The 26,944-nt window shown below is 35.5% G+C and overlaps 1 protein-coding gene across 4 annotated transcripts in view; it reads right to left on the bottom strand.

The window, feature by feature from the left end:
* Positions 1-1,179: 1,179 nt before the first annotated feature.
* The window catches only part of ZFC3H1 (zinc finger C3H1-type containing), a 39,554-nt gene continuing 13,789 nt past the window's right edge, over positions 1,180-26,944 (bottom strand). For 2 of the 4 annotated variants that reach the window (XM_080583015.1, XM_080583014.1), the window contains exons 10-35: positions 25,545-25,682; positions 24,952-25,070; positions 24,450-24,596; positions 23,203-23,377; positions 22,892-23,023; positions 21,597-22,145; positions 21,410-21,519; positions 20,076-20,207; positions 18,875-18,996; positions 18,230-18,331; positions 17,778-17,894; positions 16,939-17,122; positions 14,897-15,083; positions 14,218-14,409; positions 12,046-12,283; positions 10,818-10,923; positions 10,535-10,733; positions 10,051-10,145; positions 8,996-9,106; positions 7,188-7,292; positions 6,936-7,101; positions 6,053-6,153; positions 4,778-4,879; positions 4,154-4,193; positions 2,154-2,216; positions 1,180-2,028 (exon numbers count right to left, since the gene is read on the bottom strand). In XM_080583015.1, the coding sequence (XP_080439141.1) occupies positions 1,891-2,028; positions 2,154-2,216; positions 4,154-4,193; positions 4,778-4,879; positions 6,053-6,153; positions 6,936-7,101; positions 7,188-7,292; positions 8,996-9,106; positions 10,051-10,145; positions 10,535-10,733; positions 10,818-10,923; positions 12,046-12,283; positions 14,218-14,409; positions 14,897-15,083; positions 16,939-17,122; positions 17,778-17,894; positions 18,230-18,331; positions 18,875-18,996; positions 20,076-20,207; positions 21,410-21,519; positions 21,597-22,145; positions 22,892-23,023; positions 23,203-23,377; positions 24,450-24,596; positions 24,952-25,070; positions 25,545-25,682 (3,870 nt within the window). In that variant the 3' untranslated portion in view covers positions 1,180-1,890. Of the gene's footprint in view, positions 2,029-2,122; positions 2,217-4,153; positions 4,194-4,710; positions 4,880-6,052; positions 6,154-6,935; positions 7,102-7,187; positions 7,293-8,995; positions 9,107-10,050; positions 10,146-10,534; positions 10,734-10,817; positions 10,924-12,045; positions 12,284-14,217; positions 14,410-14,896; positions 15,084-16,938; positions 17,123-17,777; positions 17,895-18,229; positions 18,332-18,874; positions 18,997-20,075; positions 20,208-21,409; positions 21,520-21,596; positions 22,146-22,891; positions 23,024-23,202; positions 23,378-24,449; positions 24,597-24,951; positions 25,071-25,544; positions 25,683-26,944 lie in introns of those variants that run through there. The other 2 variants (XM_080583016.1, XR_013947678.1) reach the window with 2 other exon arrangements.

Consider the following 26,944-nt stretch of genomic DNA (forward strand, 5'->3'; position numbering starts at 1 on the left):
CAACCCCTGGTGTGTCAGCCACTCCCCCCATTTTGTCTCATGTGCAAACTGTCTAGCTCATCTGTTAAACAGCATTTTTGTCTGTTTAATTTGTTAACTAACAGAACACCACAATAGGGAAAGGACTCAGTTTTGACTGGAGACTTGACCATATTAAGTTTTTCTGTTTTTACCATTTCACCTCTTCTGCTGTTTAATCACAATACAAGTATTGCACCCATTTATGTGTTGTAAAGAAAGTGTTTGCCATTAGAGTTTAAAAAAAAAAAAAAAGGGCAATGTGTATAAGCCAACATTTACCCTACTTACAGGCTTTTTAATAAAAGTTAAATACTGTGTTTTATAGTCTTTCTTCATTCTGAGCTGTATTACAAATTTGAAGAAGTCAGATACTACTGTACTGCAATGAAGAATGGACTTGGGTCAGCTTTTTGATAGTGGTTGTGTAGTCTGTAAGAAAGTTTGACCATTGAACTGGGTGTTTGAAGTTTAAATAATTCACGTTTAAATAACAAAATTATCTAAAAAGACTTAAAACATATCATCCTCCCTTCCCCAAGATGAAAAAAGGTATTTACCACTTTCCTCCTTTAAGAGAGCTACTTCATGTGTAACTTTATATATAGCAAGAGTTTTGAAAATTCCTAGAAGTTGTGTCACAAACCACTTTCACAAAGGTTAAGACCACTTGTTCATTGTCCTCATGGCATCTGTATAATTCATCTATGGAAGAAGTATCACAACCCTCTTACGATTTTGCATAGATGAAAAAGCAGATAGAAAGCCAACCCAAGGTCAACGGTCCCATAACTAGTTCAGTAGATGGGCATCATCTGCCACATACACACTGACTGGGGAAAGAGGGCCTCATTTTATTAAAGCTGAAAATGAAATAATATAAAATGCACTTTCCCTTAGCAACATGGCATTCTTGAAAGGAACGGTCACTATGGAACAAATAGATGGGTCCCTGAGGCAAGAGGAAGAAAAAAAAAGTCATAGATGTAGTTTTTGTATATCCACAATCGGTAGCTCAACCACATTTGTTTACCCTTTGATCAAAAGAAGAAGGACAAAATATATATGTGTTTTGTTTTTTTAATAAGGTCAGCTTATATTGAAAATCTCTGTAAAAACAACTAATGCTGCAAGGTAGTACCAATACAAAACAGATCAATATTAACTTTAAACTGTTAAACTTTATTATAAATTAAAATTTCTTTACAAAAATTGCACATAATTGACCACTCTTAGGTTCTGATGCACTGGCATTTGCAATAGTTTCTTTAATCTTCAAGTTTAATAGTCTCTGCCGTGAGTCCAATGCAGAAAAGGGCAGTAAGCAACCCTCTTAGAGCCTTCAAGTGCAAGAAGCATACTTGTGGCCACGGCAGTTACACTTTCCTTAAGAGCGGCTGCTTTTGTTTTAAATCCTGTAATGAAAAAGTCTCAAAAAAGGTTTAAAAAAGGAAAAACCCAAAGTGGACTACTTGCTTTTTACTGTAAACACAGCCCATTAAATTAACCCCAAACACAGATCTCTCAGGCATCAGTGAGAGTGTCAAGTGAATCAGGAACAGCAAAACAAAGAAAACAGAAAATAAAAGGAAAACATGAAAAAATAATGTCTGTCATTTTGATTAACTATACTTACGTACATGATGTTATGAGAATCTGGCAGGGCCCAGAAGCGAGGCCAGACAGCGAGTTCATTTTTCCAGAGAGGAGGGTCATGTTAATTGTTTCCAGGTTCAAGGAAAGCAGACTGGAGACTTGATATGCTCAGCAATACTCATCTGCCTTACGCAGATCTTAGGCACAGATCAGCCTGAAGAATCATTCAACTGATTTTGGCATTTAACAGGACTTATGGCTGACTGCACCCAGTGTTCAGTGATTCTTGCTTTCTGTTCTGCAAGTGTTTAAATTTAAAAGCTCATCTAGGCTGACTCCAACCTCTTGGCACTTGGAAACTAGTTTTCTCAGGTTATCAGTTTTACCTCCTCCTGATGCTTCAAACAAGAGTTGCTGTAAGAGATGGGGAAGCAGATATAAGATTTAGCCAGAGCTTGAGCATCACCACATCTAAGGATATGGGATATGCAGAAAATTTATATGAAACCTCAAACTGAATCATAAGGAGAAAACATTACATCTTTCCACAGTGTTGCACATAGAGGTAACTTATGAAGAGCTCTCTGATATAAATGATGGACCTGTAAAATAAAAACAAATATTAAGTCAGTACCATGTTGTGAGATCAAAATGAGTGATATGAAGCACAAAAGTCAGTTGCAGTAAATTTTTAGATCAGTTTTTAATAGCTTCAAATTCAAGCATTATTGCCACTAATGAAAGAAAAGGCAAGTTTTGTGTCTGACCTTAATTCTAACCCCTGTATGCACGTGATTGATTACATGAGGACATTTTTCTTCAAAAGATTTTTGCCTTATTCATTGCACAGGATGGAACATGCACAGGGAATGCAGCAGCTTATTCAGTAACTTTCACTTGTATACAACTCCAAGGTCTTTCTTATTATTGCATACAATCCCGACCCTGCAATGAAAACCACTGTTTCCTAGCCCTTTTTTTTCTATGACATCTATCTGTGCTTTAATGACCGGTATGTCTTTGCAACTACAGCAATTTCCATTTTATCTCTGCATTATACTTTTTGGTTCTCCTTTTCCAAGCATCTACTCAAGCCTCCTTCAATTACTGTTATCTAAACTACGAGCTCCAATCAAGAAGTAATTGGTGTAGGGGTTTGTTGGCATTTTAAATTGTGGAACATTTGTATAATCTCTTAGCAATCCTTTAAATGATCTGCTGAAGGAAGCAAGTGACAGGTTCTCCAGGGATGATATATCCAGCATCTCAATCATAATTCAAACAATATCCTACTTGTTAACTAGAAGTTCCAGTTATCTGCAATATTTTACATACGCCTGAATTCTAATTGGTTCATATTCTTTAAAGGCTCTCTTCTCAATTAATTATAAATATATTTTTCCAATTTTAAAACCAAATAATGCAGGGATCTTGTAAGTCCGCAGTCTCACTATAGGGAGTGCCTTAAAATGCAGCCCATCTAATACAATGACTGAAGCAGGGATCTGTGACTAATTAGAGATTACACCAAATGACCAACACAGAGACAGAATTAAGGTTGAATATACAGCCATGTCTTTGATGTCTCCTGACTGAACTATTTGATCTTACAAACTAAATAACTGTCTACTTAGGGGTGTTCTTTTTTAAAGACTCACGGAAACAGTAAAAAAGGAAAAAAAAGATTTCATATGTGAATCTAACATATGAATCAGTTAAAATTTTAGTACTGTTTCAAAAGAAAGTCTACTGACAGAAGAGAAGGATGCTGAGAACCAGTCACTGCAAGAATGACGTGTAATAAGATACAGCAGAGAAGCAGCTCAGAAATGCCACAAACGAGTGGTGAGTAACAAGCCCATGTCTTCATGATCCCCCTAATACACAGCATCTCTCCACAAGCAGAATATTCTGACTGACAGCAACAATACCAGGAAGACCCATTCTGTTTGAACTGAGAAGTGATTCATTCCGTTGCTGTGCCAAAAAAACTCTTGTATTTGCGTACAGCGGGATAAAAATACATCCCCACACACCCACACACATTAAGTAGCAATGAGTAAGCTTATTATTTTTGGAGAAAAAGAAATGATAGCTTTGGGGTGTAAGTGGGGCATGGGAAACCATTCAAATTCTCTACACGCATTTGCCTGGCAGAAAAACCCTTCCAACTGATTGCAAAGGCAGGTAGTCATTAGTTATCTTCCGGCACAACAGTATTTTTTCCCCTCTACTGCATTTTAAGTGCTAGCCATCTCCTCCAGGTTAAACAAAAAATAAAAGGAAGGGAGGTGGGGGAATATAGACTTCCCTGTACAGGAAAGATACAAATAGTATGCAGAAGTACTAAAAATATAATCCTTTCTACCTTGATTGACAAAGATCTTTCTCACACTTGAAGCAAATGCTTCAGTGTTTGCACAGAGAATATTTCAACTATCCAGAATTCTTGGGTTTAAGAAATGACCATTTCTTTGGATAAAGTGAAAGAATGAAAAAATTTTGCAATTTTTCATTTTAGTAAGGTGTGTTGACTTACTTCTCTTTGTCCCATTAGAAAGCATTCGGCAGCAATGGCTCTGAGAAAAAGAAACACACAAAAATATTTATTCTTGAATGATTTTAAATGCCATAATTGGCAGAATACTGACTGTGCAATGGAATTACAAATTCCTTGAGAAGAAACTAACTTCCAATGATGTTAATCTACAGTGAAAAGATAAAAATAACTGTTTTTTAAAAACAACCTTACATGAGCAAGACATTTCAGTGGTTCCCCATTATGAACAAACACTGAAGAAAAAGATCAGTTCAGCATCACTGGATAATGGAGATTACTGCTATTGTGATATATAAAGGGGAGGGTAGAGAGGGGAGACAGAAGTCAATAGTTGAATTAAAAAGGCAACTTGTAAATATATCATTCATCTTTATCTGTATAATATCAATTCACATAAGTTTCCCCAAGAGGGAAATTCCGTTTTTCATTTTAAAGATGTGACAGTACCTCTGCTGTAACAAAGTTACTGCTTAAATAATAAAATAATGAAAGAGACTTCCAGCACAAGCCCAATTTGAAGGACATTTCAGATTTACCTTTGTGATGTAAACCTTATAAACAAAAGCAATATCTATGAAAACAGATGTATGACTGTTGCATTACATTTTCCAGATGGCCAGGCATGTTGGGATATTATATGTAAACATCTTGGCTTGCAGTTTCAGAATTTGAACATTGCTCTCCTCCCAGTATCGCAGAAGCAGTCTGTAAAAGGCATTCATGAGAAAGGAACACTGCTCTAATCACTGGGAGCAGAAAAGCAATGCAAAGATACATACACATTATACAAAATATATTACACCTAATCTCAACCAAGAGTTGCGGGTAGGAAAAAGAGGGAAGACACCACACAATATTGATTGAACATGCTCTTGAAACAAAAAAGAAGTTAAAGTACACCGTCAGAGAGTAACTACATAGCGTGAAATCACGGAGAAAATATGATCTTGGCACATTACAAGATCTGTTTTTAGCATGTGTGAGGTAACTGTATATTTGAAGGAAGGCTAATTAGTTTCGCAGTCACATGGCTACAAGATACTTTGCAGACAGTTCTGCTCACCCATTTCGTACAGTATCAACATCGCCTAAGGAAGCTGTAAGCTCCACCTAGACAAAATTGTAACTTGACTTAAAACGGAGCCATTCACCTTCCTGTGCTCACAGAAGGTGTGTGTCATTCTCCCTGCATCCCCCAACCCGTGGCCAACCATACATTTTTTTCAAGTCTGGCTTTGAAATCTTTGGAGTCCCTGTTGATGACGAACAGTAAGTGTTCGTGGTCTTCTCAAACACTTACTCAGTACAATGTTCCTGAGTTCACTGCAACTGAATATGCTAAAATACGGATTCTCTAATGCTGGATGAGTACATTCTGAAATACTGTATAAGAGTCGGTGCGATGTTTACTCTAACTGCTCTTGTTTCCCTTGAGATTTTTTCAGAATTAAGGATTGGCTGTCTTCACTAAATAAATATCAAACCTTCAGGTAGCACTGTTAAATACCGATGCATCCATTTTATTTTGCTCCATGTTGAAACTATACTTTTAACAGATATTAAGTAACAATAAGATTTTTAATATAATATCTAACATTTCTCTACACACTTGAAATTTACATTTGTAAACATATACAACATGGACATATTTATTAATAGTTCCTGTGTAATTATAACCTATCTGTAGATAAAACAGAACCCTTTCAAATACTAGAAAAAGATTGAGATGATATCAAAAGGCACAATGTGCCTCAAGCAACATGCAACAAGAGGAAGAGTTTTATTTTTGTATTAGAAATCAAATCATGTGCATCTTGTACAGAAAACAGTAGTGGTATTAACCAGCTGTTCCTCTTGGTTACAGGTGTTTTTACATACCTCAGTGCAAGTCCAGGATTAGCAGGCATAGTAGAACAAAACCTTTCCAAGGTTTTGGAATGTTGAGATTTTGGAATGCAGCTCAAATAAAAAAGAATTACCTGCAAAATTTGAATTATAAATATTAATCTACTTTATCTAATTTTGCTAAGAATAATGGGATGACAAAACTATGAACACTCTGACTGAAGTGAGTTACCACCTACAAACCTTATCAACGACAAACTTTATCCCTCTGGGGTACAAAAATCAATTCATTTAAGAAATAAATCAACATACTGTTGCTAATACCACAGATTTCCTGCCTGTATTTAGTGAATAAAAAGAAATGCACTGGATATTAGCAAAATGGGACCCAGGAGTTTCACAGAGAGAATAAAGCTTGACAGATTAAAGCTTACAGAAGGGCTCAACTCGATCTTGCTCTTACTTTTCTACTCTATTTCCTCTGTTTCTCAAGCACTATAATTTTTGTGATCAAAACTGACAGCTTCAATACTGTTTCCATCACCCAGCAGTACAGCTCTGCTGACTCTTCTTGCTCAACTATCTCTTCTCTCTCCTTTCTAGTTTCTTTTTACCAAAGAAATAGTAGTTTGCCATTAAGAGCTGTATTCACACAGTATCAAGACATGCAATTTATTTATTTACATTAAAGTCTCTCTTAGCCTTACACACTTTTTATTCAGAAAGTCACTGCCACGTGTTTTTCTGCTTGGAACACTACTCTCCTCAAATATCTCTTTTTCTACTAATTCCTAGCTCTCTGGGTACATACGCTACTGATGCTCTGACACTTATTTTGACAAATAAATTACAGATACTTGTTAAAAGGATATCAGTCTTTTTGTTTAATTAAAACTGTCCCCAGAAACATTTTTACCTTGTTATGAAACTCGTAATTGGTCCAATAATCAGCAGCACTAAAAGGAATTGGGTATCGTGTGGGGACTGTAACCAGACATCTATTCACTAGGTCAGTAAAAAGCTTGAATTCTTGAACTTTGTTGTTGGATCCAACAACTTTGCTATTGATAAAAACAAGGTAACTGGAAAAAAAGAAAAGAAAAAAATGGTTCTGGTGGCTTCCACTTAATAATTTTGAGATTAAATTACTTTTGTCTCAAGAACTTACTCCAGCCAGATGTTCTGAACAATTTCCTGCTGCATCACTGCACCAAGAGCTGCTTCGTAGGCATCCAGTGCTTCACTAATACTCGTGTGAAGAGACTGGCACAAACTGTTTATATTAAAAGTTTAAAAATATGATATGTTATATACACAGTGTATACTCTTCTATATTAAGGGTAAGAAACAAAGAACTTCCATGAGAAGCACGAAAGGAGTTTTCAGTTTAGCAGCAAAATGGACTAACTTTAACAGTCAATGTATTACAATGAGCAAATCTCAACTGCACATAAGTAAGAAATAATACAGAAACTGTGCGATTTAAAATGCAATTCTTGACTGAAATAGAAACATTATCCACTGTCTTCTCTTGTAACGCATGCATTGCCTTCTCTCTTTTATTAATCCTTATTCTAAGGATGCTCTGACTGCTACAGAATGGAGACAAGTCTTGAGCTTCCATTTGGAAAGCACCAGAAGAATAAATTTCAAAGTTGTATTAAAAGAGACTACTTGAGAAATGACATGAAACTCTCACAACAAAATTAAGTGTTTGAAACATGCTGATTATGTCAGAGGAAAAAAAAGAAAAATAGTCAAAACTAAACTAAAACCATCTCCTCAAAGAAACATGTAGTCAGAACAATACACAGGACCTCAAACACAGGAGACATTTTTTGCCTCAGATTCAGTTATCAATCCTCATTTCAAGGTGTAAATTAACAACAAAAGCCAAGATTTCTAGTAAGTCATAAGAGAAAAAAGCATGAAGACTAAAGAAATGCGAAATAGGGTAGGGTTGTTTCAGCTACCTTTCTACAGAACCCTACTGACTAGAGCAACATAATCAGAGTGCCTGATTCTAGTCCAGTTTTCTCCAAGAACTGTCAACTATTTACTAGTTTTGCTCAAAATATATATGTGCATACATACATGTGCGCACATGACAGATGTCTATACTTTCTATATATAGATATAGATGAATGATGTTTCTGGACAAAACATTGTTCCTTGATCTTTTGAGGCTCTAGTAATTTCAGATTATTTTCACCTGGTAAAAGTCAACTTTTATGTCTTTTGCCAGCTGCACCTATAAAGAGGAAAAATACATAGGCCCAAATCCCTAAGCACTTACCGTGTAGCAAAACCAAACCAACACAACTACTCTTTGAAATGAATTTTGAAAGTTGTGTTAGAAGTAATTTAGGCACATATTTCTAAAGCACTCATTTTTCCTCTAGGATCAAGTGCCTAAGCTCAAATTCTCCTGTGGTTTAAGTTAAGGTCACTAATGACGAAACAGTGACCTCAAGTGTCTTTCTAACAATACTTCCACTGTGTAAGTACTAAAATCTAGTAAGTAAACTTGCAAAGAAGTAAGTATTTCTTAAATATATATATACATACACTTAATTGGAATTCATAGACAATACCATAAGCTAACATTGAGATAACTTAATCTAAACCTTAGGCGTTATCTTGAAATGAAACACGTTTTACCTGTTTAGAAGTTGACCATCAATTAAAAACTGAAAGTGTCGGAGTTCTGAGCAATCCTTAGTCGTCACCTGAAGCATCGTATTTGCCCCTTTACTTGAAAAACCAAATAGCTACTTATGGAGTCGGCATAAAACTTGCATAAAACTGTCTATGCTTTGCAGCAGCCAGTTAGTTTCTCTGAGGACTAGCAGATCATTTATTGAAAGAACCTCAAGTGACACATGCTTGGGCAAATAATGAGTGTTCTGCAATTGAAAACTCAATTTACTAAGACCTACTAGCGGTTTTTCTCAGAAATGCTGTAGAAAGCCTCACCAGTATATCTGCCACAAATATGGGATTTGCTGGTTTACAACATCATCTGTAAGGTGTTCTTTATAGAGAGGTGCTGTAAATTCAATTGGCATTGGAAAATTCAGAAGATATCTAAAAGAGAAAAAGTAATAGTAACGGAGAATATCCTTCTAACATTGAAGATTCCTCCACGAACATAAAAGTTTAAAAATTCAATTAATGGAATGTATTAAGAACTCACCTACTTTTCTTAGAGATTAGTTTAACTCTATCCAGATAGAGATTTATATAGAGAGCATTACATAAAAAATAGAGATGGTTTATACACAAAGTGGTTTATAGTATTAGGCTCTAGGTTAAATATCTCAGACACCACCACCCACCCAGCCCCTCATAAAATACTTCAAAACCTATGATACAATTATCTACCTATAGACACCTACACTGCATTGCCAGCACTACACTCAATGTAAAGAAACACAAGCAGGAATAAAACCTAACAACTTGGAGATAAAAAAGATTTCAAGGTCTCATCTGCATAAGATTTAGCAAAGAAGGTCTTCCTTTGAAGGCCTTGAAAGGCAGTTAGCTTTGACAGACTTCCTGAAGTTTTGAAATATGCAAGGTTCACTATAACCAATTCGGTGCCTAAAATTCAGGTGGAATTTCAGCAGACTGATTACCAAGCTGTGCCTTTTCAGCAATAATCTGTTGATTAAAAGCATGCTGGACCTCTGGATTGAGGTCTTTTACAACTGCCTAAATAACAAGTTTAAGGTATGCAGTTTTAAGTTCCAAACTTCGGGGGAAAAAAAAGCTTCAGCATACATGCATCATGTTCCCTTTTCCCCACATCCACAAATTAAACTTGCTAGCTGTTTCACCTTTAAATTCTTATGCTTTTACAATTTAGTATAAAAAACAAACAACTATAATGCTTAGAAAACACCAAATCATAGTTGACTGAAGTCTTAGCAAAACCTGCCAATCTAATAGCAGAATTCTAGACTGTTTTGTTTTTCAAGAAAATGCCAATATTACCAAAATTTTAACAGAAAATAATATTATAGACATACCTTAAGAGATCCATGGGATCATGCTGTTGGTAGGTATTCTCAAAGAAAGCTCCCACAAAATCTTGTAACAGTGGAAGAACACTGCCTGACCTTTCCTGTTTGTTTTTTTAAATAAAAAATACATCAGACATCAACCTGAAGATGACAAGAATAATTTAAGCACAATAAATAACTAGCAGTGTCTATCTCTGTAATGCTCCTTCGCCTTCATTCTCTCAAGAATGAAATCTAATTGGGACAGTCAGTAGGTAGCAGAAAGAATGAAAACATACTACAGAGTTTACTGTTGCTGTCTAATGTTCTTGCATAAGGAGATGAACAGTGCATTAGAATGGACAATTTGAGCTACAGATTTAGCACTGTATACAATTCCTTTGGTTACATTAAGTCTCGTCACTAATCTTGCCAATTCTATATTAAAGTAGAGGTACATATTGCAAAAAATATTAAGACCAACAAAAAGAGTTTTGGGATGTGGTATTACCTGTGAAATAAGGAATTTACACAACTGATAAAAGATCTCTGCATTCTGAGGATTCTTCTCAAATGCTCCAATCCACACTTGGTAGGCACTATCACTCTGCTGCATCTGCACATACAAGGTGGCCATACTCTCCAAGAGCGGGCAGTTGTTAGGGCAGAGCTCCAATAAAGATCTACAAAGTTCTGCAGCAGATTCCCACCTTAAATAAAAGTAACAGTTAAGTTTTCAAGGACACACAGTTGAGTTAAAAATGTCTAATTAAAAATGTCTTGAAACTACTTACCTTTCAAGAAGCTTCAACAAAGCTATCATGTTTCTGTAGAGTGGAAAGCAGACGGCTATTCTTTTGTCACCCTCAAGGCTCTCATCAGTACATGTTTTGACCGCATCTTCAAAACGACAATAAAATGAAGACCTTAGACCTCAAGTAATGTCAAAGTTATTCAAAACTTTTAACAAAAAATGTAATTTAACAACCACAAAAATACAGAAGCATACAAAGTTTTCCAAGACAATGACAAAAGTCTTTCAAGTGTCATCCCTCATTCATTTAAAACAACAAAACAAGACTGCAAAAAAAACAAAACCAAAAAACACAAACCTGCTAAAGAGGAAACAACCTACCAACAAAGTGTTAAAGCTACATTACACATGGTAGCTTATCACCGTCTATTTAAAACTACACTCCCGTATATACAGGATTGCTGCTGAAATCAGTTCTACCGAGCCAAAAGCTAACATGTGCTAATTCTCTTTTTATGTTGAGAAGAAATATACAGTTACCCAATAGTGAACACCACATTATGTCCAGACTACATCCACTCCTACAGGTTATGCTTGAATATTTATTTGCACACTGCATTACCGTCTGCAGCATAGTTACGTTCTCACTGGCAATTCAATATTGGTGCAGCTAACACTAAGTACTGACATACAAACAACGCTAATATAAAGTCTCCCTCTGGCAGCACCACCAATCAATTCAATTTCTTCTAGTATCTTCATGAGATCTTTAAAAAAGTTACTCAGTTTAAGTAAACTCCTAATGCAGACAAACACGCACTTTGCTCTGCCTCTTAAGGAAGCACACTAATCTTCCATGAAAGTAGCTTCCCAACAGACATCCCATTGGGAATGAGGGGAAGAAGAGAGGGAATGACCACAGAAGTTTGGCTTCATGCTTTCTTCACCCTCCAAAAATAAGCAATGCCATACTATCACAAGCCACTGCTCTCTATCCTGATAGAACATCATAGTTAGGGAAAAAAGCTATGGCTCTGAACAATACATGAAAAATTGTGTGTGTTAAGTACCCAAAACACAGACTTTCCTCACTCTTCCGTCCAAATCAGGATGAAATATTCACTGGATTAATCCCAATGGCTTAATATAGCAATATCACACTGCCACACCGCAATATCACACTGCCACGAAATTCCAGAAGTATAACAACATTTCTTGATTTGTAAGAAGTGAGTAATGCAGTGAACAGTTTACTTCCTTAATCTTACCTTCAAACATAGCTAACAGCGTATCAGGATCAGTCTTCACATCTTGAACTGTTTGCCATGGTATTAAAAATGGTTCTTTGTTCATTATCCTTGAAGGACCGACATTAGCTGGATCATAGAACTTGACTGGGAGAATGCCGAATTCAATTAAATGTATGTAAGCCAGCCAAGCCAAGCAACGATCACTTACAGTAAGGCGTTCTGATATTATCTTTTCATTTGCTGATTTTAAGGCATTCTGTAAAGATCAGAAGAAATGCATTATATATTTTAAATATAAAATCTTTAAGATCTAAGAATGAGAAGAGGAAACAGGAAGAGTAGTTTTAATGTTCTCAAAACTTTTCCACAGAAAAGACAGGAAATAATTCATGCTATCAATCATGATTAAATTTGGCTTTGAATGAATTTTTGACTATATTTAAGTAATACACAGCTACATAATTTCTAGTAATAGTTTTAGGAAAAACTGCTAAGATTGTTATTTTGAAAGGGAAACAAAGATAGATGTTGAAACCATGCATCTCCCAACATTTGTCTGCTTAATTCTGTGACAATTACATCCAGTTACATACAAATTATTTACTACCTCTGGAGACAACTCATCTGTGAGTTGGATACTGCTTGCTATACCCTATTAAGAGCCTCGTGTGGTTTTTGTTTTGTTTTTATAAGTTTTAGTTATACAGCTACTAAGTCACAGCTTTTCAAGACTCCTGAAAGCATTAGCATCTCTAGAGACATCGGTTAGGAAAATCCGAAGCAGTATCCTGCATCTCAGAAACGTTTCCAATACCTTTTTTTAAAGTCACATCAAAAACTAGAATAGCCCATTTAAATTGGCAGATCCCAAATAAAATCATTAGAACAAGCAGTTAGACAGTCTAAACACAACTGCTCCTAAAACAGAACAGACTCTCATGGCTAGAGATATGCCAACTTTTTTCTGGACAAAAGCAGCACAACCAAAGAATGTGCTTTCAGGGGAGTCAAAGTACTTGCAAATTTAGGCAAAATTCTACAAGATACTTATGGAATACGAGGTAAAAGCTAAACTTTCCAAAATGTTTTGCTTATTCACCCTTTAAAATATTTACATTAGAAATTTTTCTTTCATGTTTTCAAAGAGAAGTATTACTACTCAATTTGAAATAACATTTATACTTAGAAATCATCTCTTATTAAATGTGGTTAAGTAACGTCTCCCTGAGATAGTCTTTCCAACTACACATTACAGGTGAATATTAAAAACGGTTTGGTTTTGTCATGATGCTTTGGGTAAAGGAAGACAACCCATGTTCTTCCCTCATATAGTCTGGATTTTCATTTCAGTTTGATGCATACTTTTTCCCATTCTTTTTGTTCATTCAGTCAAACATTCATAGTTTAATTAATCAGTACTGCTGTGTTTAGAATAGCTGTTGGAGAAAGTCAACACAGCATTACAATTTTCTATTTAAACTGGAGCTAGAAAAAAAAACATTACAGACTTACACGACACAACCAAGAAAAATATTTTAAGGTGCAGCAAGCCACAGGTGCCACCTGCTGTCAGGAATGAAAAACTTGCAGTTGAAATAGCAGCTCCAACTTTTAGTGGAAGCGGATGTTCAGCACTCACCATCACCCACCATTTCTATGGACTACAGAACAGTAACAGGATCCTCAAGTCTCTCTACAGTCACAATAAAAGCCTGAGATACGATTTTGGAGTTCACAGTATCACTAACGTGTCACTAATGTATCAAGTTCTGGAGCAGGAACAGTAATGCAAAATAACACCACACAACGTTCTTCCAAAAAGTTACTGATTTGATCATTTCTGTAACAACAAGAAACATCTGAGTACCTGAGGCAATACATTACTCACAGGACTGCTCGACTGCTTACCAGAAATCAAGAAGTAAAGCAATTCCTTGGGAAGTATTGAGGTTTAGCCCTCCCTTGCTAATAAACTTTGGGTATTAGCAACCCAAGCAACAAAAAACAAGTAACAAAAAAAAAACAAAGGCATACCCAAATTTTACAATGACGTATTTTAAAATAGAATTCCCTGGGAGATTCCTTCAGCAAATAAAAGGAATGGATCTTTTGAAGATGACACTAGGATTCACAAGCATGAGAAAGATGAAGGTACAAAGTCAAATTCTAGGGTGATAACTTGGAAGTTACCTGCAGCAGAACGAGAGCATTCTGATGTCTTCCTGTAAACAGGCTTAAGTGAACTCTGTACAGGAGAGTCTCCAGAAGCTGGAAGGACAAGAGATTGGGATTTTCTTCTCCCTCTGTCACTTCCATTAGGAACTGTAGCATCCTCCCACATACGTAGTCTTTTCCATCAAAGGAATTCTCCAAATTCAAAAACTAGAGACAAATAATTCATATTTAAAAAATCAAAATACTTGCAAAAGCTTCAAGGTAAAGTTTTAAATCACATGAATCATATACTTTGAATAATGTCTTCTACCACCTTATGAATCAAACCTTCCTCCCCACACATTGAATCTTCACACTAATCCACACAAAACACTTAATGTTAAAGAACAACTTTCTGCATCTTTGTGACTATTTAAATTTTGCAAGCTTAAGAAAAAAAATTAAACATCTTGATTTTAAATAACTGATCATTTCTAGAGGAAAGCATAATTTCTACAGATATCCTGCAAACAGAACTTTGAATCACTTCATTTTCTGAGCAGTGTTGCAGAGGTTTTAAATAAACTAACACTACATCTTTTTCAAGTCAAACTTTTCCTTTCACACTGTCCCTAATATACACATTTTCTACAGTAGAAAAAGCATACCTACACCAACACTTGACGTATACTTTTTTTTTTAATCTTTTACTTACTGTCCACCAGATTTGATAGGATGGGGCATATTCCACTGCTGTTTCACACATTTCCTGTATCTCCTCCTTTGTTCCTCTTTTTGAGAACAGTCTGAGGTAATGACACCAAATTTCTGAATTTTCTTTGTTGTTCTCAAGAGCTCGAGACAAAACATTTAAAGTAGAGTCCAAACACTCAGATGATGAGCTGTGAAAATTTAAAATAAATAAGCAACAGACCTACTTTTCTTTTTTTTAGTATTAGGACTCAAATCAATATAAAATAGGAAAGTGGATGCTTATAATTAGAATGGAAGTTACAGTCAGCTTTTTTTCTTTAGAGATGTGTTGTCCTTTCCTATTATGAAGCTTTCCATGTTTCAGCAAGTTTTCATTCTTCAAAGGTTATTACATGAAGTTATTGGACTGCATGGAAAAATCAGTTTTCCCAAGAAAACAAGCCAGTTTAACTAAGAATTGGTACGATTTATCCAGAAGCTGAAGTTCCAAGCTTCAATCATACAAAGGTATTCACTTCATAAGGGCTCAAACTTGAAAAGAAATTTCAAGGCTAAAAGTTGGAACATTTTTGTTACATATTTTACTTTGTATGTCAGCAAAGACAGTGTTTATTCCAGGTTTCTTTGCATGTCATAAAATCAACTTTTTTTTTGTGGCTTAGAGGTAAATTTACTTTGAGATGACTGGTATCATCTCATGATAATTAAGTAATACAAGATTAGCTTAAATATGCGAGTAAATTGCAAACCACAGAGCTAACCTTCAATTTATAAACAAAGCTCTGTAAAACCACAGAAAGCTTTTGAGACCTTTTGAGACCACTTTTATTCTGAGAACATCTTTAGAAATTAATTTGCATAGACATTTATGAGAGGAAGAACACATGTTCCAAAGTAAAACTAAAACAATTAATTATGTACAAGACTCAAATCTTCTTCCCCTGTACTCCTCCTCTTAGCAGAGTACATTATGAAAAGCCCAGAACCACTGCCATCCACAAAACCACTCAGTTAAGTGTAATACCAAGGTGGTCTTGGGGAGGATGTGCTCCGAAAAAAGATTCATCTTCTTCCATTAGGCCCCACCCCCCCGTTTGTGTTTTTTTGGTCTTTTTCCAACTAAGTTTATATTTTAGAAAGCAATCTCCTCAGTCAGCCACGTGCTGGTAGTATTTTCTTTGTGCACTGGCCTCTCCATGCTTCGGGTAGTATTTTGTTACTATTACACAGTAATTCAAACAGCTTACAGCATACTTTTCCTCCATTCTAGTGTTCGAGCAGTTATTAATACGCCTAAAATCATCTATAACATTTTCCATTATCTGTTTACACGTTACTTTTTAGAACAGCTACTCCTCTCCACTCCCTTTCCTCCCTCCAACAGCTGGTCTCCCCACAACTCCTCTGCCTGAAGCTAGCACCTCACTATTTAGATCATTCTGTAGAATGAAACCATTGTAACAGAATTAGTGCTGAAATCAGCTGATTGCCAATAAAAAGTGTCATACTCTGCAGAGTAATTTGAGGAAAAAAGCTAGAGAAACTCAGAAACCCAAGAGAAAAATTATGAAGAAACTGAGTGTTCAACTGGACAATTTCTACAGGGATAAAACCATATAGCAGAAGTGTTCTTGCAAGAAATCTTTCTGACCGATGTCACTTCAAACATTATTCTAACCATTTTTACTCTGAAGAGGAGAAACTGATGTGATCTTACCTGTCCCCTACTTTAACACTGGAAGTACAGCATTCCACTGTAATCTCGGGAATACATTAGGCTGTGCACTTTTCAAACAATTATTTCTCCCACTCTGCCTTCCACCAACTTCCGTACTGAATCAGAACCTACCTAAAGATCAACTGTCATTGTAATTTATTACACACCATACCGCATACAGTAGGAAGTCTATTTTTTCAACCTGCTTTTATGTAAAAAATTTGTGGATTTGCTGAAGAAAGTTCTTCAGCAACAGAAAGGAAACTTGATTATAGCAGTGTGGGTAAAGCACAAAAGCAAATCTACAATCTAAAAAGCAGACTTACCCTTCATTTTGATTCAAATATTTGTATGCAAGTTTAATCCAAAGCTGTACATCACAGGGGTTTTCTTGGACGCTTGCCTCCAAGTTGGAAATATCATCGGTCTCACTTGTAAAGTATCGGATATCATCTGGAGTCACCACAGCATCAAGAGCTGGAACTCTTTTTTTATGTTCTGTAGGGTGGGCTGCAAACGAAAACAAAAAAACACTTATCTTTTCAAAACAGAAGTGACTTGTCACATTAGAATTCATATAAGGAGTGACATTTATATACTTCAAATACAGCCATCGACAAGAGCAAGATATCGTTATTTCAGCATTTTTAACATGTAAAACTAACATGTAGAAAACTGGTCAAAATTTCGTATGTGAAGGTAAGAAATGAACAGCAGTAAAGGTTGCTTTGGTTTGATGTTTAAGAGGATCCTTTTTTTTTTTTTCTCCCCCCAATGACCTCACTACCAAAGGTTAATTCTATACATTTAAGATAAAACAAAGTTTCACTTTTTTTTATAGTTCTAAGGAAAAAAATCTAACTTGGTCCTTTGGTAAAGCTGTAACATTATAGATAAATTGCTCACTTTCAAAAACAGGTAGAGGCTCCATTTACACTTCCAATCTCAGATTATACTAGTTATTTGTTTTGTCTCCAGTATGACAAATTAAGGTCAAACTTTACTCAAAATTATGCAAAATAATGTTTGCAAACAGGAAGTATGAGGAAGTCAACTACAGAAAACATTGGTTTTCTTCAGAACCACTTTAAGAATTAAACGTTGGGAAGAGGTTCGTAGGTATTTTTCCACTGTTTTTTAAATGGATGCCACACTTCTGGATTACCATATTTAATAGGTCCAACAGACTGTTCCTCCTCACTGCTGCTACTATCTAACAGAGGTTTTCTCCAGTACTTCGGTCTCCATTTCCTTTTATCTTTCCATGTTGTAAATGGAGGTGCTGTAAACAAACAGAATTGTAGAAGTTATTTTACTTTTCTGTACTTCAGATTAAAATGTCCTTAAAGATGAAGATTATAGATGTATACGTGTTGCACTTGCAAAATTTTTAAGTTTCAACAGCATTTAAAATCTGTTGTTCTCAACCACATAAGTCACATTTTCAAACTGGACTCCAAAACTATTGTACTAGGTTCTTAAAACAAACTGTCATTTTTAATCTACCACGAGCTTAATTAACAAACTGAGACAAAAAAAGGTCTTTGTTTAGAAAGTCATTAAGGTACCTATAGAATTTAAAAAGTTTATATTGTATTTATCGAGGAGGTTACTTACTGTGACTTTTACTCTCATTGACATTGCTAGCCAGAAGAACAGCCATCTGATCCACTGACATACGGTCTCTATTTATACCAAAAAGTTTTTCAACATATTTTTCTGAAACAAGAGCATTCGTATCTTAGGTAAACACAAATGAAAATAGATAAGCAACTTAAGAGCAATTTAACACAACCTGTGATGAATTCATGAAGTATGACTGCTTCAAGAGATAAGGTAATTTAACACACTGGAGCACAAATCAAAAACTGAACAAGTTCTCGTGTTCAACTCGCCTATATTGCAACAGCGTTATCTTAGAATTCCAGCTCCACTGAAACAGACCAGTCCAGTAGTTACAAAAAAGTAGTAAGGAAGTAGGGCAAGATTTTATCCCTAAGCCTGCCCCCACCCTCTGAGCCCCAGCAGTCCTTTGAGTGAAGCATTCCACAAATCAATATGGTTTTTCCCTCTCTGTAAAGACACTAAGGTAACCCACTCCTGAGTGCTGAATTGGACAATTAAAGAAACATTTTTTCCCCATACAGCAATATCTTGCATGCTACTTTACATCAAAGTACTTGCTCCCAAAGCTCTAATGAAAGCCATTCCCTTCAGAAATAAATCTTTAAATGCAAAAGTAAGCAAAAGATTCTTAAAAACCTGTGGCAGTGCTGATTTCCTCATCGGTGCTTTTTTCTGAACAACCGATCAGTTCTAAATTGTAAGACAGAATATCCTGAAACAGCTGTTTTCGGCTCAGAGTGCAATCTTTCATGTGCTGCCTAAAATAAACAAATAAGCAATTAAAATACTTATCATAGCAACAATTTAATAAGGCCCATAATTAGAAAGTTGTTTTTAGTACACACTCAGGTAATGCATAAAGAAACCGATACCCATGTAAAACAATATAGTCTGCTTTGAAATTTCCATTAAATGTTTCTGGGCCTTCTCTAAACATAAGCCTACATCAGTAACTTAACCCTAGTCTTCATTATTTCAGTACAGCCTTGCTCATTAGAATAAGCCTCTACACACTCATTTAGAACTTTCTGGTTCAAACAGGTTAGTTACAAGAATTAGTTGTAACCGTGTTTGAAGTATTCAAAGTATGGTTTGATGATAATAGCTACAAAGTGATCTGAAAGCTTTCTGCCACCAAAAAGGACAAAGAAGAGCTGAAGTGCACTCCTGTAATATTTTTCTAGTGGTTAGAAGTTTCCAAGGTGAGTGTATTCATGACTAATTCATATCCATTTCTTCTACCAACTTTTTAAAATATACTGTGCAACATCATTTAAGAAACTATTTTTAGTATTATTTAACACCAGGCTTCAAAAAAGCAGAATAATTTATTCTGCTTATTATTAGCCAGTATTTTCCTAGCAAACCAGAATTCCACTACAACAGTATTTTCTTACAAACTCATTTAATACTTGTTATAAGCTTTATGTCCATTAACATCGCAATACATTTCTACTGTGCTTAACATTACCAATCACTACCCAAAACTTCATGATGGTTTGACGTTATTCAGAAGCTATAAAGAGAAGCCCTGTCTAAATTACAGGCAACCAAAGGGTGAAATACTTCCTAACAGTCTATACTGCTTTTTTTTTTTAAAAAAAAGAAAACATGTATCTAAAAAGCCTCCTTTCTTCATGGCTTAGATACAAGATTTTTATTTTTTACTGCCAGCCAAGTACCTGAAATAGGGTATTTAAACGTAACTTTTTGTAGAACTTGTCCATAGGATCATAAGTTCAGACCTTTTGAAGAAATGAAAACCATCCCTATTTCCATCTTGAATCAGACATCTAGAACAAATTTAGTTCAAATAAAATCAAAATAAAGAACTCACCACTGACAGTCATCATCATTACACGTGCCTGTTAAATCAAAGCGGCAGAAACACTGTTTTGGCTCAATCATATTGCTATAGGTTACTGAACTGAGGTACAATTTTTCCTTGGTTCGGAAATACGGACTAAACCTAAAATAAAATAGCAAATTATTGTGATAAAGCATACAAACTAAGACATTAATTTTATTCAACAAAACATATCTGAAAAAAAATCACTTTTTCAGTGCTAAATCTAATATTTCCGAAACCCTACTTACTACTTAACCATAAACATTGCTAACCTGTAATATACGAAGGAGGTGGAAAACAGTGGGAATGAACAAAAGAGCACTTCCAAACTGCTTCTAATATTCTCCTCTCCTTTACATGCAGAATGTAATTCACATAAAGCCATGAAATGTAGTAATCACACAGCATGGAAAACAAATTACTGAAATTAAACTTCGGTTTGGTTCTAGAAAAACTTTACCCTTGCTCTAATGAGTATTAGATCAATGTCAAATACAAGTACAAAGAGAACCATTAAAAGATTAACTTGAAAAAAATCACAACAGATTTTTAGAATTTGTGGACAAAAAAAGCTGGAGTTGAGTAGGCTAAAGCTTGTTTTAAATCCGTAGATTAAAATCTATGTCAACTTTGGGAGTCCTAGCTCTCTAAGGAATCCGTACATCTACATCAAGATAAAATGAATACGCCTGTAAAAATACCATCTTCCCTCTTTTACTACTTTACAGTGGAGGGGGAAAAAAAACCTGAAGCACGTGATAGGACTCAACTGCTCCAACTGAAATTCCAGATCTTGTTTTCTAAAAGTTACTAACTACGGACCTTTTTTTCAGTCAAAAGACAGATGCGTCAAAACGATCACACTTGCAGGTGCCTATTTTAAATCAAGACAAATCACTGTGGTCATTCCTCCTTTCACTGACAAGAAACAAAAACACGAGTGGCTCAATCTTAACATAGACAATCTAAATGCTACACAAATTTAAGGACTGCATAATTGAAGTATTCTACTGTGAATTTTAGATCACTTCAAATTGCATACAAAAGTCCTCTTTTCTAATGTTTGACTACTGTTGTTAACATAACCAAATTCAAAAATAAACCAGTTACAGGGAACACTGGGCAATAAAACCAGCATAATGCAAAAGAGGGACACCTGCTTAACAGAACAAGTTTCTAAAATCATTAAGTTCTCTAGCTAGAGAAAATTGTTACAGGACAGTCAAATTCCTCATCACAACTTGTCTTTCTGTACATATCTGGGTATAACAGAAAAGCAGAACACATATATACAGAAGTCAAATAGCTGTTAGTGGCCATACCTGTAGGATTTAAATACTAGAAGAGGACTATGATACGGTCCAAATGGAAATGGTTTTGCTTCAGTTTGTTTATTTTGTGATGTAACAAAATCCATATCCACTGAAATTTCCTACAAAACAAACAAACATAGGAATTGCAACACAAGCTAGTAAAAGCCACCCTCATATTTACCATTAGAGCATTTACCTGACCACACAATAGATCTTCCTTGGGTGATATAAAGGCAGTACTTTTCAATAACAGCTCTTTCAAGCTGTCAGCTTTAGCATAAAGTTTTTTCAGTTCATCAATATTCAACCCAAGGAAAAGCTCAGGCTCCTCTGCTGCCTTTTTAGAAAGTTTGTTTATAGTTTCTTGTTTTGGAGTGTCCATGTGTTTAAGATTTGGTTTAGTATAAGAATTAGAGTCTCTGAAAGATCTCCTTCGTTCTCGGTTTGAGTTAGACAGAACTTCATCATCGAAGTAGTTTTCTTCACTGTCCAAAGACAATTTATCCTGCGTGAGATCATGAAGCGATGGCTGAGGTAATGCAAATTCAGATTCCTCTTCTGCCTGAGGTGCAATATCGGATTGTTCCTTGGTCTGAAGCGCGCGAGCCTCTTTCAATTTCTGAATCTTCAGAGCATACTCATACTCTAATTGCTGCAGTCGTTTTTTCTCTAATGCAATCAATTCTGCTGAATGCTTTTTTGGACTTGATGCAGGGGAGTTCTCCAATTTCAACATTTTGCTTGGCTGAAAAGAAAAAAATCCTTTTATTTCATTTTCACGTTTACTGATCTATTGACAGGAGGTAAATTAAACATGGGCAAGATATTTAACTCAGTTTATAAAAATATTTTTAACCTCTTGCCAGAAGATTTCAACAAACAGCAGGAAAACCACAAAAGTTTCCCACAATTCAACTGGCATGTTTGCAGGTTTTTCAGTAAGAATTACCCTACATCATGTGCTAGCCTTCAATAGAAGTTCTAGTCACAGTTAAAAGGTGAGCTACAAAACATGTATAGATTGGAAAAACAAAAAGAAGAAAAAAATTACAAAAATAAGCCTCTTTTTGTTTTTCAAAGTAACAAAATCAGATCCCCACTTCAGTGCTTTTCCTAGATAGTTTTAATAAGATCAGTGATATCTAGAAACAGGACTTGTTTTTCTTCACAGATAAGCAACATTATCTATATATTAACAACATTCCTTCAGCAAATACATGTAGACTATGAACAATCTGTTTTTTTAAATGCTTGATGCTTTTCCTGTTGAAGACTCAAAAACAGAGGAGACAAACTATGAAGATTCCCAGTGTTTTTGGAATGTTTTCCTGTTTTTTCTGATATCCCATCTGAACAAAGTTTCCTGATCAAAATTGCTACTACTTTTCAAGTGCAACATTGTTTAACAGCAAGTGCAACATTGTTTAACAGCAAGTGCAACATTGTTTAACAGCAAGTGCAACATTGTTTAACAGCACGCAGCAGACTTACTCCAAGGTGATCTTGCTCCTGTTTTCGTTTCCCGATTTCCTTACTTGCTACTGCTTTTGCTCGAGCAAGTTCTTCCCCATATTTCAATGCCAGAGCTTTTTTTACTGTTACTCGTTGTTGAACTTTATGAATCTGAAAAAGAGAAAAGAAATATAATACTAAGATGCATGTTTACAGATATGATCACATAATAAAATAAGAAAACACATGGGATTGAATTAATTCTCCAAAGCAAGCCTACTGCCTCCAAAAATCAAGCTTCAGATTCCAAGATTTCTAACTACAGTAAATAGAAACATTTCAGAATTTACTTGTTCCTGAAGCTTCTTGAGAAACATCTTATTAGCATTCAAGATCTTCTCTGTTGCTTGTAGCTGTTCAGCCAATTTGTTAATTTTGTTTTCAGCAATTCGAACATTCTCTCTCTTCTTGGCCTCTTGTTGCAACAAATGTTTCAAGACAGATTCATCCTTCATCAACAGAAGTCTAAAAGTAGAAGAGTCACGTAACTATTTTTTTCCAGAAATAGGTCTCTTGCAGATATCATTTCTCCCCTGAAACCCTGGTAATTTAAGAACTTAGAATAATGTTTTTTGATGAGTGACAAAGAGCTAAGTTTCTCCTAACAGTCTCAACATCCATGACACAATAAGCATCAGTATTATATACAAAAGATTTCAGTATTCAAGATGAGCAGTTCAAAGCAGATGAAAACATCTTAGTTATAAGGACAGAAGAAGGTAAGCAAGTGGGCTATTTTAATAGTTTTTAACATTAAGCCATGCAAAAAACACATGTTCTTGCTTTCTGTTAAGTAACAAGCCCAGTCTTTCATAGGGTACATGCTCGTGCCCTGAACATTTTGCAATCTCCTGAGGTGGGTATGAAAGCACAAAAGCAGAGTAATAAAAGATAAAGTTATGCATCAAAGGAAGATAAAGATTTAGATGGATGGGATGGAATTGAATAAAGGAAGGGGAGGAGGGGACAACATGCTATGACTGAACACATACCAGTTTCTTCACAAGCCCACACAAATCAACAAAGTGAGAAGGAAAGTTGAAAAGAAGGATGCAAAATACTTATGATCTTTGCCACAGTTACTTGTAAGGGTGAGAAACATGGAAGAGGCATGCGAAAAGACGTAAATGACAAGCTTCAAACGGCATGCCTATTCTGCAGAAAATACTAATTCATTTATATCAGACATATCCCTTCAAAAACATGCTACCCTCAAAACGTACTTAGGAGTGAAAGCCATACTTTTTTTTCACATTTCTGAGTTATTAGGTAGCACGGATGAAGTTCTAGTCACTGAGTGTAAATGCAACTGAAAACAGTGTGGCGAATCATATTTACAAATTACCAAACAGCATGCTGGCCCTACAACACAGGTCCTTTTGTACAGCAGCAGAATTCAAGGCTGAATTGCTCAAGACAGCAAAGAAAAAACACAGAAGTTTGCTGTAATTCAACTACACATGGAAGATACGTATATGTAAAAACTTTCACCCTTCTAACCAAACAAGCTAGGACGCTAGGACTAGCTAGGACTTACTTATTTTTCTTCAGCTTCGCTTCTGCTTCTGTAACTTGCTTTGTCACTACTGCTATTCTCCCAATTCCATCAACTTCACCATCAGAGTTTGCAGGGGACGAACTGTTCCTCAGTGGATCGGATTTAATTAAACGCTGCTTCTCACGACTAAAACATGTTAAAAGCAAAGATGTTCATTAGCTTCAACATTTACTCCCAATTGCTTTAAAATCTTTAAAAGAAAAACAGTAGCAGTGCAAGACTTCAAGTTAGAAGAAAAAACCTTCCACAACTGCAATCATTTACCGCAAGTCAGTTCAAATCTAAGGACTTTCTTTAGACTCCTAAAGTTGTCCTACTAAAAACTGATGGTAGGAAAATCGTAGGTAATGGCAAGGTCTTCAAATAAACAAGGTCTTCAATATGAAGGTGTTCGTATTTTAATTCCAATTACAAATATACATTAGTAAAGAAATACAAGGAATACACGTTTTACTTTGGCAATAATTAAACTCAGTTGTACCTGGCAATCTCTTCTTTTAAGAGTCTGTATTCTATCTTCTTGTCTTCTGGTAGAGCCTCTGGAGTTCTCATTGGATCATTTTCTTTTTCCGATTTTGGAGGGGCTTTGATTTTTGAAGCCTTTTACAAAGAAGTCCAAGTCAATACTACTCATGCAAGTTTAAAATACAGCTATTAACTACTATGTTTACGCAGTTTTTCAGCACAAACTTAAAACTACTCATGTTATAAGATCTTTTATGCCAGTGTTTTTTCCTGCCATTATGTATTGGATTTGAACTGAAACAAGTGAAACCAAAATATGTTATATTGTATCTGTGTATTATACATTGTATCTGCAAGATGAAATCTTAACAAAAACATTTCAATCAGCTTGTGCAAAACAAATTACAAAAGTAATTTGTAATTTAATTTGCAATTTGTAATTTGTAATTTAATTTGTAAAAACAAAGTAAAGGTCCAAATGGGAGTAATTACCTACTCTTGACCTTTTCTACTGTAATCCAAATATTTCTTGACCCAATTCAAAAGCTTAAATTCTGTATACATAGGTATATTTTGTAATTATTTTGCTATTAAGTACTGATAGCTTACCTCAACATTTCTTCTTGCTTCTTTTATCATGGATTCTAGTCCTCCAAACACACTGTTAGTTGAATTAGATGGCTCTCCATCGGACTCACTATCATCTGAATCATTTAATGTAACCACAACAGACTTGTGTTTTGGAAGCTGTGGGGAAGAACAAAAGTTTTTATATCAAGAAAAAGTTAAGAGACGACTGATTACTTATTCACTAGAAGAGAAAATGATGCTGAAATCCTTTGTTAGCATGGCACAACATGATACACCAGTTCCACACTGTATGAAAAAACTTTGTGCATCTCCACTAGCACCCATCCCTGATACTGTAACATAAATAGAACATTTTCAACCTACTCCCAGGTATCTGTAGCATATTTATTGCTCCACAGTCATAACACAACTATCTCAAACCTTTCACTCCTATACTTGGTAAATTATTTAACTTTTAAGGAAAATTATCACCTACCATTTGCAGGCAATTTTTGTAAGTAAACTGAAAGGTAACAATCAAGTCTGCATTAGAAATGTCGTGGTAGACGTAGAAGATCAGGACTCCTCCACACACTTTCGAAGCCTCTTCCCACAGTTATACCTAACAACTTACAGTGAGCTGGCTGCTCAGGCAGTTAAACTGACAGAATGCCAACTGCACATAAAGAACATAGGCTACAAGATTAACCACATTTTACCAACATTACTAACTGAACCAGCTCACTGAAGATCAGAGGATTGCCAATTCCAGCAGAGAGAATGATGCACGAACAAAGCAGTTTAGATAAGCCTCAAATGCTCTGCAACTACACATGGAAAAGATGCGATTTCAGTTCACATTTCCAGGACTTCTCTTCCCATCTCCCAGTTTAAACTTTTTTAAACTCTTATCTGTATTTAATTGTCCAGACCTAACCTTTACCTCAGGACAGGACACCACCAAAGTTTCTGTCATTTAAAGACATGGCAAAAAAAAAACAAAAAACTATACTTTTTGAAGTGGAACACACTCAATTTCCACATTCCTTTCTTTCTGATGTTCTCTTTCTGGACAATACTCAGAATAAGGATCACATCTACTACTTCTGAATGTACTACAGTTGCGGTTTTTGCACTACCATCACACAGTATACAGGTAGAATTCCAGTTTTCATTGGTGCAGGAAAACAGAACAAAACTCTGGTCCTCCCCAGCCAATATTCTCTGGCTGTAGTTCCACGAAAATCTAATTTGATCAAACTGGGTATCCAGCCCTTTTCCACATCTTCTAATGCCTGATATAACAGTTCCCTATTAGTGGCTCTCAGTATTCACAGAACAAAGCCATGAAACTGGTTTTGGCACAGTGGGGCACCATGAACTGTCCCTAAATCCCCTCATTTTTATTCTAGGGAAAAGCTGACAGTGGAGAGGGTCAA

The sequence above is a fragment of the Anser brachyrhynchus genome (assembly GCF_964034855.1).
Source record: "Anser brachyrhynchus genome assembly, chromosome: 1".
NCBI lineage: Eukaryota > Metazoa > Chordata > Aves > Anseriformes > Anatidae > Anser > Anser brachyrhynchus.